The following is a 17,679-nucleotide window of genomic DNA, read 5'->3' as shown; positions in this document are numbered from 1 at the left end:
CGATTGCATTTTCATGTTGGTTTTCTGCAGTCGCTGGTGTGACAGGATTTATCTTCTTTTCTGGAGACCATCTCCAGGAGTGGCTGGATTCCCGCAGCTGCCAGTGGCAGCGTGGGCTTGTCAAGATGGCTCCTGCCTGAGCTCTCCACTCATCAGATGAGATGCACAGGACTCTTTTCAGTCCTTTGCTCATTGTGCACCTTCCAATTTAACTATGTTCCAACAGTCTCCTGCTGAGTTCCGACTGCGTTTCTTCTCTTGCAGAGAAGCAGTCTTCCCACTGGTCCAATTCTGAGTCTCTCTTCTTACCATATCACAGTCTTGTCTTCTGTAGACTTTTCTAGGCATTTGTTGTTGCTGCTGGGAATTGAACCCAGCAGCAACAACATGCTATACCCCCAGCCCTTTTTATTTTTTATTTTGAAACAGAATCTCACCAAAGTTGCTGAGCTCTCACTAAGTGGCTGAAACTGGCCTCAATCTTATCTCAGCCTCCCAAGTACTGGGGTAACAGGTGTGCACCACCATGCCTGGCATCTTCTAGCTATTGTTAATATTTGTTATATGATGCTTCATTTTATTTAGCTGATCTATGGTTGCATGTTCTAAAATTTTTCACTATAAAATAACTTATAACAGACTTTTGCGAGTACAGATTTTTTGTGTGCATGCTTGGTTTTCCTTGGAGATAGTACCTCATTAATTAACAGATTTTTAGGGCTTTAATAAGCACTGACTGTTACTTTCTCACATTGTCTAATTCATGCTTTTAGAGGAGAAATTTGATAGCATCTGTTTCAAAAGTAGTCACTTTGAAAGTGCTTACAGGAGGCCATCTCTGCCTTGGAGCAGACATTTGGGCTGCTGGGTGCAGTCACTTTTCTGTTTAGCTCAGTGTGTTTTCTCCATCCCAGCCATTCTCTGCAGGGCCCAAGTGTCCAGCAGTTACCTGGAGAGACTGAGAGCTGTGGTCCCACAGGATGCTCTGGAAGACAAGCAGCTTCATATCTCTTGCTTTAATTAATTACTTATTTTTTTATTTTTGGTACTGGGCATTGAGCCCAGGGCATTCTATTTCTGAGCTACACTCTCAGCCCTTTTTTTTATTTTGAAACAGGGTCTCACTAAGTTTCTGAGGTTGGCCTCAAACCTGTGATTCTCCTGTCTCAACCTCCCAAGCACTGGGGCTGCATTTTCTTGTTTCTTAGTACCCTCATTGCTTTTATGTTTCCTTAAAGCAGTGGAAATGAGACAAGCAGTAGTGGGAGGTGCTCAATTCACTGTACTCTGCCCCTGAGTCCCAGAAGAACTGAGACACATGCTGGCATAGTTAGAATGAAGACTTACTGAATGCCATGTGAACAGTTCACTGTAAAGTGAACAAAGCATGTGGCCGTTTTATCCCAGGGACTTTGCTTTGTGAGAGCAAACCTGGGGGTAGGGTGGAGAGGAGGGGGGGGAGGGAGGGAGGGAGGGGGGGAGGGAGGGAGGGAAGGGTCCCTAGGATGGGCAGAGATGGGTTAGAGCCCAGAGAGAAGGGACTATGAGCAGCATGGCTAAGGCCTCTCTGGGCCTGTGTCCTCCAGGACTCCCTGCCCCTTCTGTAAGGTCCTGCTCCCATCTCGAGCTGAGTCACGTGGACAGCTTCAGGGAGCATCTGTGGGTCTGTGGGCCCAGGCCAGCCCCTGGTCAGGGGTTTGCAGGCTTTGGAGGCCTCCACAAGTACACCATGGTACACTGCCTGACTTTAGCCTCTCCCCAGCAGCCTCCATCTTGAGGGAGGCTTCTGAAAAAGGGACTGTCAGGGTCACCATGGCACCTGGTCCCTCAGCTCCAGGGCAGATCATCCTGACTGTCCCTTGCCCTAGCCCTGCTGTGCCTGGTAAGCTGTGCTCTCAGGCCCATGCCCTCCCTGGCTGGCCCACTCTGGCCCCATTAGCCTGGAGTTGGAGTTGGGAGAGAGCCATGTGTGTGCGGTATGTGTGTGACACCCTAACTTGGAGGCCATGTGTCCTTGTAGGTGGTAACGTGGACCTGGAGAGCCAAGCAGAGGGGAAGAAGGAGGCGGAAGCTGATGATGTGCTGAGAAGTGGCCCCAGGCCCATCGTCCCATACAGCTCCATGTTCTGTTTAAGCCCCACCAACCTGTGAGTCTCCTCCCTGCCGACGCATGTGCCTGCCCATCTGTCTGCTTGCCTCGACCCGTGTGAACACCGTAGCCAGCCTGCGTGGATGTGTACCCTGTGGGGACTAATTCCATGCATTTTACCTACACACACATTTGAAGCATTATGGCAGTCCCATGAGGATCCCATCACCTCATTTTATAGATGGGCGGCAAAAGCACTCTGTGCCTTCTCCGCAGACACGGTGGTGTCTCCGTGGTGGTGGGTCAGCCCTAGAGCCTGTGCCCCTCCTCTCCCAGCAGTGTTTTCTTGCTGCTGTGCACAGGGCCGGGGCTGTGCCTGTCATGCCCACCTCCTCTTTGCTCTCCCTTGTGCTGGCCATGCCTCTTGCACACACGTGCACACCACACACACGTCTGTCGCTTCCCTCGTGTGCTCACCTGTGATAGCTCATTATCCATCCTCAGTCTACTGCTCTCGTTAATCCAGCCACCATTTGTGCGCAGACCTCGTTCTAGGCTTCAGGAATATGCAGTGATGACTAAGACATAAGAACGCCTGCTCTTACCAGGTGTATGGGCGAGTAGGAGAGTCAGACAACAAATAGCACAAGTCAGTGAGACTCGGGATGTCAGACACGATGAGTGCCAGGAGGACACAGAGGAGGCAGGAAAGTGGAGTAGCAGCCTCAGAGTTGAGTCTGAGGTAAGGATTTGAGGAGGGAGAGAGCAAGGTAGAGCCCGTACCAGCTGGCTGGGCCACAGTGGGTGGGTGATGAGCAGGTCAGAGGGCAGCAACAACAGCCACTGTCGCTGACCCTCTGGCCACCTGGCCTGCACTCACCACACCTCTCCTCACCCATTCTCCCACTCTGTCCCCTCCCTTCAAGGCCCTGTACTCTGCTAGGTTAGGAGTAAAGTGCTACCTGGGGTGGCTGTGGTCTTAGCCCGCCAGGACTGACCATGTGGAGGGAGCTTAGCAGATACCGGCAAGCCAGTTCAGCATGGAGATGGTGGGAGGGGAGGCGCTGGTGCCCTGGGATGGGGAGGAGAGGTCAGGGTTTTCCTGTGCTGCAGCGAGCTTGCTCAGTCCTGGGGGCAATAAATCTGGCACTGAGTCCTTTTGGGACCGAGATCCTCAGAAAGATGGACAAGGGTTTTGGTTGCAGTTCGGCAGCCACTTATCTGCAGTGATTTTTTCCCTTTTTATGAAATAAACTCCTTTAGGTTCCTGTTCACGGCGCTAAAAGTGGAGATTCCTCTCCGGGAAAAAAAAAATCTGAAATAATTGACATGGACAACTGCCTTCTGTGCAATTGACAATGTTTTAATTTCCATCACCAGTATTTATACCCTATACCCTGTGTAAGCACCAAAGGACAATAGTGAGGCATTAAGTGTAAACAAGATAAACAGGATAAAAGAAGATCCATGGCATCACAGTTTAAGATTCGTCTGGGACTAGGTGATTAAAGTCAGCCCCCTTTGCCTTTGTCATTGGAATCAGGTTTCTGGCCTCACAGGTGAGCCCTCGGGGGCAAGATCTGGAGTCCGGAAAGGCATCCGGGACAGGCAGGCATCCGTAAAGGCGGGGAGTCACACCCCAAAGTCCGTTTTGGGGAAATTCAGTCTTCTAGGATCTCTTTTGATCCTTCCAGAGTCTTTTTGTCTCTAGGGCTTAGTCCAGGCCCTCCTTTATCAAGATCCATGGGCTGCGTTGCAGATTTGTCTGGTCCTGTCTCCTCCGCCATCCCCTGTAAGGCAATACTTATATTACAGTTAGTAGACAGGGCAAAAACATTATAACACAGGTGATTGGATTTCTATAATTGTTCTTTAATGCATGGTTTTAAGGCAGACTTTTGAGTTTTTACTGTCCTGCTGCTGAGTCACAAACGGTAGGCCTTTTAAGGCCAGATAAGAGCTTATTAGCATCTCTTAAGAGGAAAAACAAATGGCCCAGGTTCCAGAGACAGTTTTACATCTCTTTGGGAAATGGGGCAAGAGGTGGGTTTGCAGCTTCCCCTGCTGACAGAGAGGTGCTGAGAGCTAATCTTTAGATCAAAGGACCTGCCTGTGGAAAAAACTGAAAGGAATTTTGCAGCCCCTGAATTCTGGCTGCCCTTTATTACAGCTGGAACAATATAGAGAAATTCTGAGGGTTCGGACATTTTTACTAGAAAATTTATCTAGAAAATTTATCTTTCATGGACTCAACTTTTTCCATAGTTCTAATTCTTGGGATCCTGTTTTACATCATTGGAGCTTCTTATTAGTGTAGAAATCTAAGAGCAGGGAATATTTTTGCCAGAGATGACATCTTCTTCCTCGGGGCATGGCCTCCGTGGGCCTTGCCGAATGCAAGCGTTTATCACGCTCGCTCGTATATGCCGAGGGGGGACGGTGGCATTCCTGGAGGGAGTGACATCTCAACTGAAATCTAAAGGATTTGGGGGGGGTATGATAGTGCGGCACATCTGATTGCACTTTGGGGCCCTTTGATGGAAGAATGGGGGCAGGAGATCCCTTAGGAAGTGGTCAAGGAAGAGATATGGGAGGTTTGGCCAGGGTAGTTAAAGTACAGGGCTTTGAAAGGAAAATGCTTGGGGAGAAATGTTGGAGGCCAAATTGGCAGAATTTGATGATGAATCATATGTAGAAGGAGGAGAGAGGCATCAGGACAGACTTTGTTTCTGCTCACTGGCTGGCAGAAGGCATTGTGCTCACTGAGGCCAGCAGTGTTCTTGGGAGTCTGGCTGAGCTAAGGAGACTCGCTAACTGCTGGGTCCTGTAGAGCTGGGATGTCTTGTGGCCAGGTGGCCTTGGGGGTCTGCACTGGAGGTAGAGCTGGGTAGGGAAACACAGCCACAGACTGCACTGAATACCTACTGGATTCGAAGCAAAGCAGAAGTGCCAAGGAAAGAAATGCCAGCAGGCAGCCAGGGCCTAGGCAGGGCAGCTCTTTGGGCATGGGACAGAGGTAAGGAGGCCAAGGGCAGAGGGTGAGGAGGAAGAAAGTCGGTGCTTGGTGGCTGGAGGGGTGGAGCACTCTGCACAGCGGGGGCCCTTGGGGACTGGGAGGCGAGGGGAAGAAGCTGGAGGAGCGGTGGTCGGGCGTGCCTGTGGAGGCCATGGTTGCCGTGGTGGGGCACGGTCTGCCCACCCTTGGGGATCAGCCTTCCCACTTGGCTGCCATTTGTTGCTGTGCTATGGCCTTGGTTCGTGTCTGGGAGTCTCCTGTCTGGGTGTCTGCACCTCTTGCTGGTGCTCTGCGAGCCAGCGACCAGCTGTCCTGTTCTCGCCTGGTTCCCCAGGGCCCAGATGATGCTCAGCAGCGTTAAATGGTGATGAGGTCAAGTGGGGCCCGAAGCAGAAGGCCAGCCTGTGGTGGTGCATCCACACAGCGCCAGAGGCCTGCACACAAGCACACACGGTCCACGCCCAGACGTTTCACACAGGGAGAGGCCTCTCCCGGCAAGAGTGCTAGGGCTAACATTTGTCTTTGAATCATTCCCTCCACCTCCCTCCAGCACATCTGTTCTATAAAGGCCCAGGTGGTCTGTTTTGTCAGCTTTGGGCTTCAGGCTGTAGATTATCCATCAGAGAGTTATACTTCCAGTGTCACATGATGGAGCCTGGACTGACCCGTGAGCTGTTGCTCGCTGACCCTGCTATAGGTTTCTGTGGCCTTTCCACCCCTGACCCTAGGACATCCTCTCAAGAATTCCAGTTCCCACCAGCCACCTGGCTGTTGTCTCCGACTGTGGGACAACTGGCAGCTCTGCTCTGGCGTTCAGTGAGAGTCCTCCTGTGGGAGGTCCTGGTGCGCTCCAGCTCGCAGGCCTTACGTGATCTGTGCCCTGTTCCCCAGGCTCCGTCGCTTCTGCCATTACATCGTAACCATGCGGTACTTTGAGATGGTCATCCTTGTGGTCATTGCCCTGAGCAGCATCGCCCTGGCTGCTGAAGATCCTGTGCGGACAGACTCATCCAGGAACAATGTGAGTGGGGTGATGGCGGCCCACTGTTCAGGTGTGAGGACTGCCGCTGGTTGGGCTGGTGCAGGGTCCGTCTACATATCTGACACCTGCCTCTTTCTGTCTGTGTCCTTCCTCTGGGGAGTAGGACCAAAGGCCTGGAGAAGCTTCTTCCAGCCCCAATGTTACTGACCTGCTGGGGTCAAAGTTGGGGCTACAGCCGGAGGAGGCCTGTCCCCCGAGGAATGCCCATTTTGGCCTCCCACTAGACTGCTGCTCTTTTCCCCCTTCCCCCCCTGCCCGGCTGACAGGCTATCTTCTCAGAAGCCTGGGGGAAGAGCCAGGAGCCCTAGAGAGGCCCTGGCTTCCAGCCTCGCTCTGAGAGTAGCACCCTTCTGGTTTCAGGCTCTGAAGTACATGGATTACGTTTTCACAGGTGTCTTCACCTTTGAGATGGTGATGAAGGTGAGATGTGGAGATGTATGTGGGCTTGCATGAGAGCATGTGGAGTGTGTGCTGGGCGTGTGCTCAGGGGGAGAGTGGCACACCTGCAGGGAGATGCAAGGGTGTGCGCTGTGTATTTATAGTGTGTTCTGAAACGAGGCTTAGCCATCACTGGGGCTCCCAGCGTCACACGCCCCTGGTGTGCTCGCAGTGGCCCCTGGTCTGCACTTGGCTCCTGAATGCATGGGTTATGTGCTTTCTTCAAGGTATGTGTGAGACTCAGCCCTTCTCTAGGTTGCCTGGTGGACACTGGTGACACTGGGTAGAAGACCTCAGAGGTTGGAAGTGGAGGCTGAAGACGCAGTTTAAATAATGACCTTATGTGTGATGATCGGTTGTGTTCCCCGGGTCACTTCCTCCTTGGGTGCCTCTTGTCCACATCTGGTGCATGTGTCCCTTGTGTCTGCTTGCACAGGTGTGTGTTTAGTGAGCTGGATGTGCACACATGTACACATCCACAGCTTCAGTTGCATCTTAAGTTGTGTGTGCACTCAGGATAGTTCTTATGTGCGCAGCACTTACAAGGCATGCGTAAACATACTACCTCTACTATTCCATAGACTTGCAGACTCACATGCTTATCAGAATTTCACAGATGAGGAAGCTGAGGCTGATAGTTATGACACAGCACTGAGTAGCAGAGCCAGCATGTGAATCGATATCCTTAAACTTCCAACCAGCTGTCCTTCCTGCTGCCCTGAGCTGACCCTCTAGGGCCTGGGCAAGGTGTGAGCTTCCTAGGGCCAAGTACATGCCTGTGGCCCAGTGAAAGAGGGGACAGAAACCTCACCAACTAATTAGGGATCCAGAGAAGCTGGGAGCCAAGCGGGACTTCAGCCAATCATGTGCCTTGCAGAAGTATTTGGGTCAAGGCCCCACTGAAGCCATCAGGGACCTGTGAGGGTGTAGGAATATGTGCCAGAGATATACGGATGTCTTAGATAGTCACAGGTGTGCATCAAGACTCCTGTCGAAAGGGTGTGACCAGAGCCAAGTCCTCCCCATGGCTCAGCCTCGTCCTGTGCTCTGATGTGTTTCTCTCCTTGAAGATGATTGACTTGGGGCTGCTGCTGCACCCTGGAGCCTACTTCCGAGATCTGTGGAACATTCTGGACTTCATTGTGGTCAGTGGGGCCCTGGTGGCGTTTGCCTTCTCGTAAGTAACTATGTCTGCTCTGGATTCAGTGGGTGCAGCCCCAGAACCATGATGGGGATGGAGTGAGGGAAGGAGGGAAGGGTCTTCGCCGGCCTCCCTGTCTAAATGTGGCTTTGCAGATGCCCAGCAGGACTGTCCCTGCCTGTTGGGGCTGGACTGTGTGGGCATAGGAGGACTCAGGGCCCTTCTGTCCCTGGACAGCCTGTGGTTCTGGGATTGGGCGTATAGACCTCTGGTTTTGTTACCTGCTTGTGGGGTCCTTCAGAGCAGGTTCACCTGCTTGGAGGCAGGTGTCTGACCTGTGTTTTCTCTCCTGTGAGAGCTGGTGGACCTCTTCCCCTGTTGGGATGAGACTACTCCCTTTGGCTCCCCAGTCAGTGATGCTCAGCTGGTGGTGGCCAGGACTACAGGGGCTTCCCCAGACCCTCCTAAAGGGTGTGGGGCTGTGGTGGGCCAGGGATGGGGGATCTAGAGAAAGGAGGACCCCAGTAGAGGCCAGACACTGAGGGGTCTTCGTCTTCCCCGCCCCTGGGTGGCTGCACCCACAGAGGCCCACTCTGTCCTCCCCCAGCACTGACTCTGTTCTCTTTGTCTTCCTGTTGCTGGACTCTCGGTAGGAGCTTCATGGGGTAATGCCTCCCCCTCTCCTCCTCACTGCCCCAACATGGCATGCCCACTGCCTCTTGGGCTGTCCCATCATCAGCCTCACACCGTTCACCTCCGCCCCACCTGGGCTGCATGCTGCCAGGAGCCATCCCCAAGCCACCATTCCTGCCATGTCTCTGGGGGCCGGGCTGGGCCGGGCTGGGCCGGGCATGGTGGGCCCTTGATGAGCAGGGTGTTCCAAGGTTGTGTTGGAAGCTGGAATATCAGCCTGGAGGATAGTGAAGGCTCTGGGTGGGGTCTGTCAGCTGTGGCCCTGGCCTAGGATGCTGGACATCCTGAGGTGCTTTTCCATGTGGCTTCTCTCTGGAAATGCAGCTTGCTTTTCTCTTTTTTTCCCTTCCTCTCCTTGCTGGCCCTCCTCAGCTCCCCATGTCTCCTCTAGGTTTAATGGACTCTCTTTCTATAATAAAGGAAGCAAAAACTTTGTCATTGTTAGCAAGGCTTCTTTGAGTGAGAACTTGAGCCAGAGGATCAGAGAAGACCCCAGCTGTGGCAGGGGAAGGGTTCGTGAAGCAGCCCTGTGGCCTCAGAGCTGGAGAAGGGAGCAGAACAGTTCCTGAGCCCGGAGACCTGCCTCTAGTGGACAGCTTTTCCCAGAAACTTCCCCTCCTCCTCTGCCCACCTGCCCTGGGCTGGTCTGCAGCTTGGTTCAGACCTCCTCTATCCCCACTTCTCCTGGTTATCAGGGGAGTTCTGGATGGTGAAAAGGGCTAATCTCTGGCCAGGAACAGTGTGATCTGATCTAGCCTGTGGGGCTGGGAGGGAAGAAAGGGGCTGGGGGCAACTGCCCCTTTCCCCGTGGGAAGGCCTGGGCTGTGCAGCCTACTCTTTGCTCAGCCCTGAGGAGACCCCTGGGGCAGGGCCACTACCAGTGCAGGCTAGGGGATCTTGGTGAGGAGTGTCCTCTGAGCAAGCAGGTCAGGACTCCCGTGTGACTGGACATCACCAGGTTCTGGCACGCAACGGGACCAGGGGACATGGCTTTGCTCCTGGCAGGGATATCACCAGCAAGGAGTGTCTTCCTGTCCCTGCTGGCCTAGAGGGTCAGGAAGGCCAGCTCTCCCCTCCCTCCTGGGCCTCTGACAAGCAGAGGAAGCCATATGGGTCTGCTTTGGCTGCTTCTTTGAGAGTCCCAATCAGAGCTCTAACCCTGGGCTTCTGAGCTTGCTTCTAGTGTCTAGAATTTTTTTACCTGACTTCTTGTCTCTGACTACCTCCCACCTGAGTTTTTCTGTCGCTGCTTTCTTGATCGTCTTGGAATCTCTGTCTGTCTGTCTGTCTCCTTGACTCTAGCATTGTCTCTGTATCTGTCTAACTTTGTAACTGTCTCTTTCTTACTCTCCCTTCTTCCTTTTGGTCAATTTCGCATCACCTGGAGGAGTTTTGGGTAGCTGAGGACAAGCAGGTGGTGTAGGGCAGAGGCCGGACAAGCCCCCCTGCCTCCCTCTTCTAGTATTTGGAGAAGGCCTCAGCACCATAGAAGTGTTCTAGTCTTCACAGCCCTGGTTTGTAGACAGTGCTGCCCCCTCAGTCCTCTTTATTTGGGAGTGGATGCCAGGGGGACACGGGTAAGGTGAAGGTGGCTGCTATGGTCTGAGAGAATGGGATTTTGCACCTGGAAGCTCAGCTGTTACTGTGAACCAGGTGAGCTGCTCTGTACCTGGCCCAACCTCTGTCCTCAGGTAAGGCCCAGGGTAGGCAGCATGGTAAGAGATCTCCCTGAGCTGGGTGCTCTACCCTGGAGCCACAGACAGGACAGTGTGAGCCAGGCCCCCTGGGCCATGTAGGCTGGGCATGCCTCTATGTCCTGCCTGTCTGCATCAGTGGCTTCTCCCTTCTAGAGGATCCAAAGGGAAAGATATCAACACCATCAAGTCCCTGAGAGTCCTGCGTGTTCTGCGGCCCCTCAAGACCATCAAACGGCTGCCTAAGCTCAAGGTTGGAGCCTGGAGTTGGGGCTCGAGGGACATGCTGTGTGTGTGTGTGTGTGTGTGTGTGTGTGTGTGTGTGCGCGCGCGCGTGTGCGTATATGCATGTGTGTGCACACATTTACATGCATGTACATATTTGTATCTTTCGAGTTGCTCACCTGTTTGAGAAGGATTGGCTTGCTTAGCTCTGAGCTCCCTCTCCAAAGAGTTTGTGTCTGTTAGTCTCCAGTGCTGCTGGGATAGCAGGAAGGAACTGCTGAGGGCATGGGGATACAGGGAGACTTGCTAGCAATTAAGAGCTCCAGAAAACTGCTCCAGGGCTGGGCCCTGGAGGGGAAGCACAGCTGAGGTTCTGGATGAAGGAAAAGTAAAAATCTAGTCTAATAATTATGGGCCCTGTGCCAGGCACAAAATATATTATATGCATTAACTCATTTGGTTCTCCAAAACTTGACACAGTGGATTCTCTTACCAACAAATTGGACATTCAAGCCTTGGAAACATTAAACCAAGTAGGATTTTCAGAAAAAAATTTTCTTGGGACTTGTGTGTGAGGGGTAGCTGGAAAGTGGCAGGGAAGGCATCCAAAGGCGGGCCTGGTATCGCAGCGGCTTCAGGGGTCCAGGCAGCGGAGCACCCGGAGCGTGCTGGCCAGCATCTCTGAGATAGCCATGGTCTGCGGTGGCCAAGGGGTTTCTCTCAACTCAGAGCGGCACTGGCAGCACCAGGTGGAGAGGGCCTGAGGGAAAGCCCCGTGGGTTGTGGCTGTGGCCCGAGTCACTGGGGGCCCTCGGCATGCCCAGAGGTCTTGCCCTGTGGTTTTCAGGGCACTGCAGCTTCGTCTTCACTCTGCCCACATCACTGCTTCTAACAGGCAGAAGTGGGAGGACACAGGAGGCTGCCTCTACACAGGCCTGGCCTCCCAGCCCCTTTCTGTGGTCTCACTCTGACCCACAAGGCCAGTTCTCCGTGCATGTGACTGTCTCTCCTAGCCCCTCCTGCCTACCCCATCGAGGCAGGCTGATTTTCCTCATGAGAAAAGGACAACACCAGCCAGCTTCCTGTCCAGGCTGTTCGTGGTCATGCCTTCCGTGGTCAGAGGCTTGAGGGCCTCATAGGGTCCTGGAATGCCCGGGTGTCTGGGCCTCAGTGGTCTTGAGCCTGAGCCTCTGTGCTGTGCCCCACAGTGCCCTTGCCACCCTCCCTGCCCTGGCTCCCCTCAGCCCACGTCTCCTGGCCAGCTGCTCATGGCCCGCCCTCCTCCTGCAGGCCGTGTTTGACTGTGTGGTGAACTCCCTGAAGAACGTCCTCAACATCCTGATTGTCTACATGCTTTTCATGTTCATATTTGCCGTTATTGCGGTGCAGCTCTTCAAGGGGAAGTTTTTCTACTGCACTGATGAATCCAAGGAGCTGGAGAGGGACTGCAGGTATGTGAGGCAGGGTGGGAGCTCTCAGTCCTGGCTTGCAGAAGAGCACCTGGTGCTCCCTCAGACCAGGTGGGCTTGTCATGGGATTGGGGGACTCCTTTGCACAGTGGGGATACTGTGAGGGCTGGGGGGCTCGCTTCAGACGTGCAGGTGCCACACAGAAGAGAAGGGAGTGTGCCCTTGTGCCCAATGCCCTCCTCCTCAGGGTCAGGGACCAGCTGTGGTCTGAGGGACTTCTTCATGCCTGTGGACACCCAAAGAATGCACCGTATCTACTAGGGTATTGCCAGAGGCTCTAGGCACTCTGGCGAGAGGTTCAGATGGGGCCATGAGAACCTGAGGGTTGCCCACTGTGGAGGCTGCTTCCACTGTTCATGGGATGCCTCATATTTCCCTGGGCTTGATCCTACCCTTGGGACAGACAAGAGAGGTGTCCTTGGGGAAGTGCAGGGGTAGCTGTATGCACCCTAAGAAAGACCATGCTGGCAGCTGCTTTCTACTTGCACATTAAAGGTCCCGGTGGTCTGGCTGTGTGGGTGTCACACCACTTACTAAGCCACTCTGTGGTGGACAGACACTTGGTCCTTGGATAGGGCTGCCATGAGCACATGTACACACCTGGGCAGTCTGCCTGGGAGGGCGTGGGCTGTGCCTGTGCCTGCCTTAGCTGATCTGCCAAACACCATGCAGTGCCGTCTCTCCAGCAAGGATGTGTGCCCCACCTGCCTCACCCCACCTTGCCTTTGGTGTCCTTTAAAGCACAAACGTTTTAGATTTTGATGAAGTCTAATTTATCTATTTTTTCCTTCATTTCTCATGATTTTGTTTTCACATTTAAGAATCCATACCTAAATATGAAGTTGTGAGGATTCTTTCCTGTTTTCTTCTAAGAGTCTTACCACCTTTCCCCGCTGTGGGTCTGGGGATGGAACCCAGGGTCATTCAACCTCCGAGCTACACCCCTTGCCCTATTTTTTATTCTTTATTTTGAAACAGGGTCTCACTAAGTTGCAGAGAGTCTCGCTAAGTAGTTGAGGCTGCCTGCGAACCATAATCTTCAGGTCTCAGACTCCCGAATGCTGGGATTACAAGCGTGCACCACCGTGCCCGGCTGTCTTATCACTTTTGAATTATTTTTATATATGGAGTGAGGTAGGAGTCCAGATTCATTTTACATTTAGATGAATGGAAATCCAGTTATGCCAGCACCATTCTTTGAGGGCATTAGTCTTTCTACATGTAATAATCGTGGTGCCCTTTTCAAGGTCAGCTGACCATAGATTCATGGATTCACCTGGACCCTCTGTCTTTAACCTCTGTGTTCCCCTGTGTCCCACCCTCAGGGGTCAGTATCTGGATTACGAGAAGGAGGAAGTGGAAGCACAGCCACGGCAATGGAAGAAGTATGACTTCCACTACGACAACGTACTCTGGGCCCTGCTGACGCTGTTCACGGTGTCCACAGGAGAAGGGTGGCCTATGTGAGTGCCCATCCGGCTCTTAGTGGCTGGCCAGGACCCTGATCTTGTCCTTCTGGGTACCGTTGCTGCTGGGCTCTGGTGTGGTGCAGGCCCTGAGCTCTCCTGGAAGCTCTCTGATGCCTGTTCTCTCCTCACACAGGGTTCTAAAACACTCCGTGGATGCCACTTACGAGGAGCAGGGGCCAAGTCCCGGGTTCCGCATGGAACTGTCCATCTTCTATGTGGTCTACTTTGTGGTCTTCCCCTTCTTCTTTGTCAACATCTTTGTAGCCCTGATCATTATCACCTTCCAGGAGCAGGGAGACAAGGTGATGTCTGAATGCAGCCTCGAGAAGAATGAGGTAGGTGGTTGCTCTGTGGGCTCCTGGGGTGGGCAGAGTGGGCAGAGGGACCAGGCTTCCCTCCACATGCATTGCGCATTGCCAGCACAGGCAGGGCCTCCTCCTCTCAGAGGAAGCCTGGCCGCCTCCGCTGCCTTCTCTCATCTGGGCTCCCTGTGAGGGCACAGTGAAACAGGCGCTAAAGGGCAGGTCCTTCCTCCCCCTGAGTTCAAGGTACTCCCTTCTCTCCATGCAGAGGGCTTGCATTGACTTCGCCATCAGCGCCAAGCCCCTGACACGGTACATGCCCCAAAACAAGCAGTCATTCCAGTACAAGACCTGGACATTTGTGGTCTCACCACCCTTCGAGTACTTCATTATGGCCATGATAGCCCTCAACACAGTGGTGCTGATGATGAAGGTATGTGGGGTCCGGACAGTGGATGGCTGGTGCTTGCTGGGGTCAGGGTCCAGCTCAGGCTGGTGGAGAATTGGCCTCCTTTCTGCTGCATGTAACACAGCTACAGTTGCTTTGTGTCCTGGCCAGCACAGGGTCCCTGTGGGATCCTATTCCTTTTGTTGTCTTTGGGCTGAGGCAGAAGTTTCTGGGAGAAATCAGGGAAAGGGTAAGGATGGGTGTCCCTGGTGTGGGCAGGTGTGGAGTTCTGCCTGCCTACTGTGCTTGGACGGGGAGCCACAGTGGCCCAGGCAGGTGTCTTGGGGCTGCTGAGCCCTCAGCCATCAGCACTCATTCCTTGGGCAGTTCTACGACGCACCCTACGAGTATGAACTCATGCTGAAATGCCTGAACATTGTGTTCACGTCCATGTTCTCCATGGAATGCGTGCTGAAGATCATCGCCTTTGGGGTGCTGGTACGTGCCTTGATCCCCCGTGGCCTTTGGTGACCTGCACTCAGGGTCCTTCTCTGTAGGGCAACCTTTGGAGGCGCAGTTTGGATCAGGGAATTCCCCGAGCTTTGGAGCCCATGTGACCCTATGGGGGGCCAGGGAAGGCTGCTTAGGCCTCAGCTGCCCGAGGTTTGGCCTAGGCTGGTCCCAGGGGGCAGGCAGGGCCAGGACCTCCTTCTGGATACGTGGCCCTCAGTTGTGCATCTGCCTAGGCTGGAGGTGTCGCTTGTCTCGGGCCTCACGCTGAGAGTTCATCACCCTCACCCCTTCTTGACCAGCTTCTCGCCCAGCTGAGCCCTCTCCAGCAAGTGGTACTAACCGCCCTTCTTTTTCTCTAGAACTATTTCAGAGATGCCTGGAATGTCTTTGACTTTGTCACTGTGTTGGGAAGTATTACTGATATTTTAGTAACAGAGATTGCGGTAAGTAGCATTTCCTGTCCCCTCCCTGGGGCCCCAAAGTGGTTTTCTTCTAGAGAGCCCTCTCCTCAGCATGCCCCCAGGTCCTGATGTGTCCAGTGACTCCTGGGTCTTCAGGGGCAGTGGTGCAGACACAGGCTCCTCTCCAGAGGTGGAGATTGGGTGATCTGTTGGCAAATGTTCTTTCTTGGATAAGAAGGTGACTCTCAGGTCATTCAAACCAGTGGCCTGGGAATCACCATGGTAACAAACGACCAAGAAGACATGGACCTTTATATCTGTATGTGTCTAGTGTGTACATATCTAACAACATGGTCACAAAAACATAGAAACAAAACCCCGTAAGAACTTAAATTTTAAAATACAGGTTTTTGTCACACATGTGTGCGTGCATGTGCAAACACACACACACACACACACATATATATACACACACCCCACATCTCTATCCAGAGATTTTTCTTATCAAACATATATGAAAATTGGTTGGTGCTGGAACATAAACTCATCTCAACTGATTTCAAAGAATCAGAATCATAAAGCAACACACACACACACACACACACACACACACACATATTAGTGTAGCACAGTCAGTTGTAAAAAACAGTGACAGAAAATCTCATCAATTTTGGCCTTAGGTTTAATTCTCTAGGAACAGACTGAAATGAGGACTCGTGTTAAAGTTAATCCTTAAGCCGGTGTGGGCTGAGGACAGGGCTAAGGGAGAGGAGAGCCAGCAGTGCTGCTTCCCAAGTGCCCAGGGTGGAGTTGGGACTTGGGCCATCCCTCAAGGGACATCAGACCTCAAGGGCAGGTCACACCATAGTGGTGCCCCTGCAGAGAAAGGGAGCTGGAGCATTTTGACCTCTCCACGGCATGGGCTGCCTCTCAGGCACCTCCAGCTACCAGAGCACACACCAGTGCAGGTGAAGCAGGCTGAGTGAGGGGCGGTGCCATTGTCGGGGGATGGTGCTGCAGGACAGGTCCTCGCCTGGCCCTGCCCAGCTGTGCCACTGCCTCACTTTGGGCATGTTGTGCGTTCTTCCGATGGTGCCAGCCACGGTCTGTGGGAAATTGGCTCTGTCTCCTGCCATGTTGGTCCAAGCCAAGAGGTTTCTTCATCTCATCCCTTGACTCTTTCTAGAGCCCCTTCCTTGTGGCTGCCTTCTGCTGCTCTGATTGCTGGCCGGCTGAGGTGACTCACATCCTCACCTGGTATGGCCCTGGCACTGCTTGACACACTCTTGTTGGCCTCTGGCTGCAAAATTAAAAAGTTAAGCTTCAGTCAGTTAAGGCTCTCCATGGGAGCCTGCACAGAGGCCCCGGAGAGTCCTCTGACTCCCAGACAGACAGTTCTTTCTGCCCCATCACGTAGCAGCAAGCAGCTCTGCCCCCACATTAATCAGGGTCAGGTATCCCGGGCAGTAAAAAACCTCTATACAGCCTGCCAGTCTTGTGGCCTGAGGATTCCCCCACCCATGTCCTGGGTGGTCAACACTGGCTGTGGCTAGTGCAGCCTCGCCTAGAGGATCCCAGCCTTCAGGGTCCCTGCATTCATGTCTACCACATGTATATTGGGATTGGTAAAAACTGAAGCTGGCTGACACCAACTCTTCCCAAGTCATTGATGTGCTCTGGTGCACAACTGTGTGAAATCCAAGGCATGCTGTGCCCCTTCCCAAGGTCCACATATGTGTCTTCTCTAAAACTTGCTGTCGCCAGAGCCCGATGAGCCTTTTGCCCTGCCTAGGACTCTTTAGTCCTTAACAGGGGAACGTCTATACCAACACAGTGGCTGACCAGAACCTTGCCTCACCCTGTCTTTCAGGCTGTCCCTGCTGGGGCTCTTGTGGTATCTATACCAATATGTTGAGGCTACCCATCTATAAGCCAGCTCTGAGACACCCCCCAGTCCCCATGGTTGTAGGAAACTCCTCAAAAGTCAATGGCAGGGATGAGTTAAGAAAGACATTGGTGCAACAGATGTGCGTGGTTGGGAAGCCACAAAGCCCTGACCTCAGGCCTGCAGAAGGCAGTCACCTGTGACCTGAGTGGTGTCTGCACTTTTACCCCCAAAGCTCTCCTGGTGTTGTTACTCTGGGATGGGTTTAGCTGGTGGTACTTGGATCTTATAGCATAGGTCCTTCCTAGCATCTCACCTCTCTGAGTCTTCTGTACCCTAGTCGTATTTACCCAAGGTGAGAGTATCTGCAGTTTTTGCTGAACACACCATGCATTTCTGTCACCAGTGAGCAGCCCTCCAGGGCTCTAGCTTGAGAGTCTGCTTTCAGGGACCCATCTGTGGCCAAGGGGCACAGGGTCAGACCCATGATAGAAATGGGATTGTTAGGAAGTGTTCCCAAGAAAGCCTAGTGAGAAGTGCGATCCCTGGATAAGGAAGCCAGTGTCCAGTGCTTCCATGGGGCATGATTTGGGCTTGTTCCCACGAGGGATCCCTGGAGTAGTGTAGATCTCCCTGCGTGCCATGCCAGGCAAGAGAAGGTGGGGATGGCGTCATGACTATAAACACAGGAGAGGAATAAACAGACTTTCCAACAGCGTTTGCCAATGCATTTGAAAGCATAGGTGAGTGGATAAATTACTATAAAAACATGTGACCAAATCTGACAGAAGAGATAAAAGCCTTAAAGGGTCCTTTATTAAAGAATTAAAGAAGCCGTCATGGTAATGCATACCTGTAATCCCAGGACTTGGGAGGCTGAGACAGGAGGGTCACAAGGTTCAAGGATATCCTCA

At 53.0% G+C, this 17,679-nt stretch overlaps 1 protein-coding gene across 1 annotated transcript in view; it reads left to right on the top strand.

The window, feature by feature from the left end:
- The window catches only part of CACNA1B (calcium voltage-gated channel subunit alpha1 B), a gene marked incomplete at both ends in the record, with an annotated part of 192,014 nt that overhangs the window by 119,812 nt on the left and 54,523 nt on the right, over positions 1 to 17,679 (top strand). Inside the window, 11 exons of the mRNA XM_080708432.1 lie at positions 2,021 to 2,147; positions 5,997 to 6,126; positions 6,508 to 6,567; positions 7,656 to 7,762; positions 10,270 to 10,366; positions 11,629 to 11,789; positions 13,133 to 13,270; positions 13,410 to 13,611; positions 13,847 to 14,011; positions 14,354 to 14,464; positions 14,839 to 14,922. Of these exons, the coding sequence (XP_080564558.1) occupies positions 2,021 to 2,147; positions 5,997 to 6,126; positions 6,508 to 6,567; positions 7,656 to 7,762; positions 10,270 to 10,366; positions 11,629 to 11,789; positions 13,133 to 13,270; positions 13,410 to 13,611; positions 13,847 to 14,011; positions 14,354 to 14,464; positions 14,839 to 14,922 (1,382 nt within the window). The remainder of the gene's footprint in view (positions 1 to 2,020; positions 2,148 to 5,996; positions 6,127 to 6,507; positions 6,568 to 7,655; positions 7,763 to 10,269; positions 10,367 to 11,628; positions 11,790 to 13,132; positions 13,271 to 13,409; positions 13,612 to 13,846; positions 14,012 to 14,353; positions 14,465 to 14,838; positions 14,923 to 17,679) is intronic.

The sequence above is a fragment of the Muscardinus avellanarius genome (assembly GCF_963383645.1).
Source record: "Muscardinus avellanarius genome assembly, chromosome: 13".
Lineage (NCBI taxonomy): Eukaryota > Metazoa > Chordata > Mammalia > Rodentia > Gliridae > Muscardinus > Muscardinus avellanarius.
This window is presented reverse-complemented; position numbering and strand designations above follow the sequence as displayed.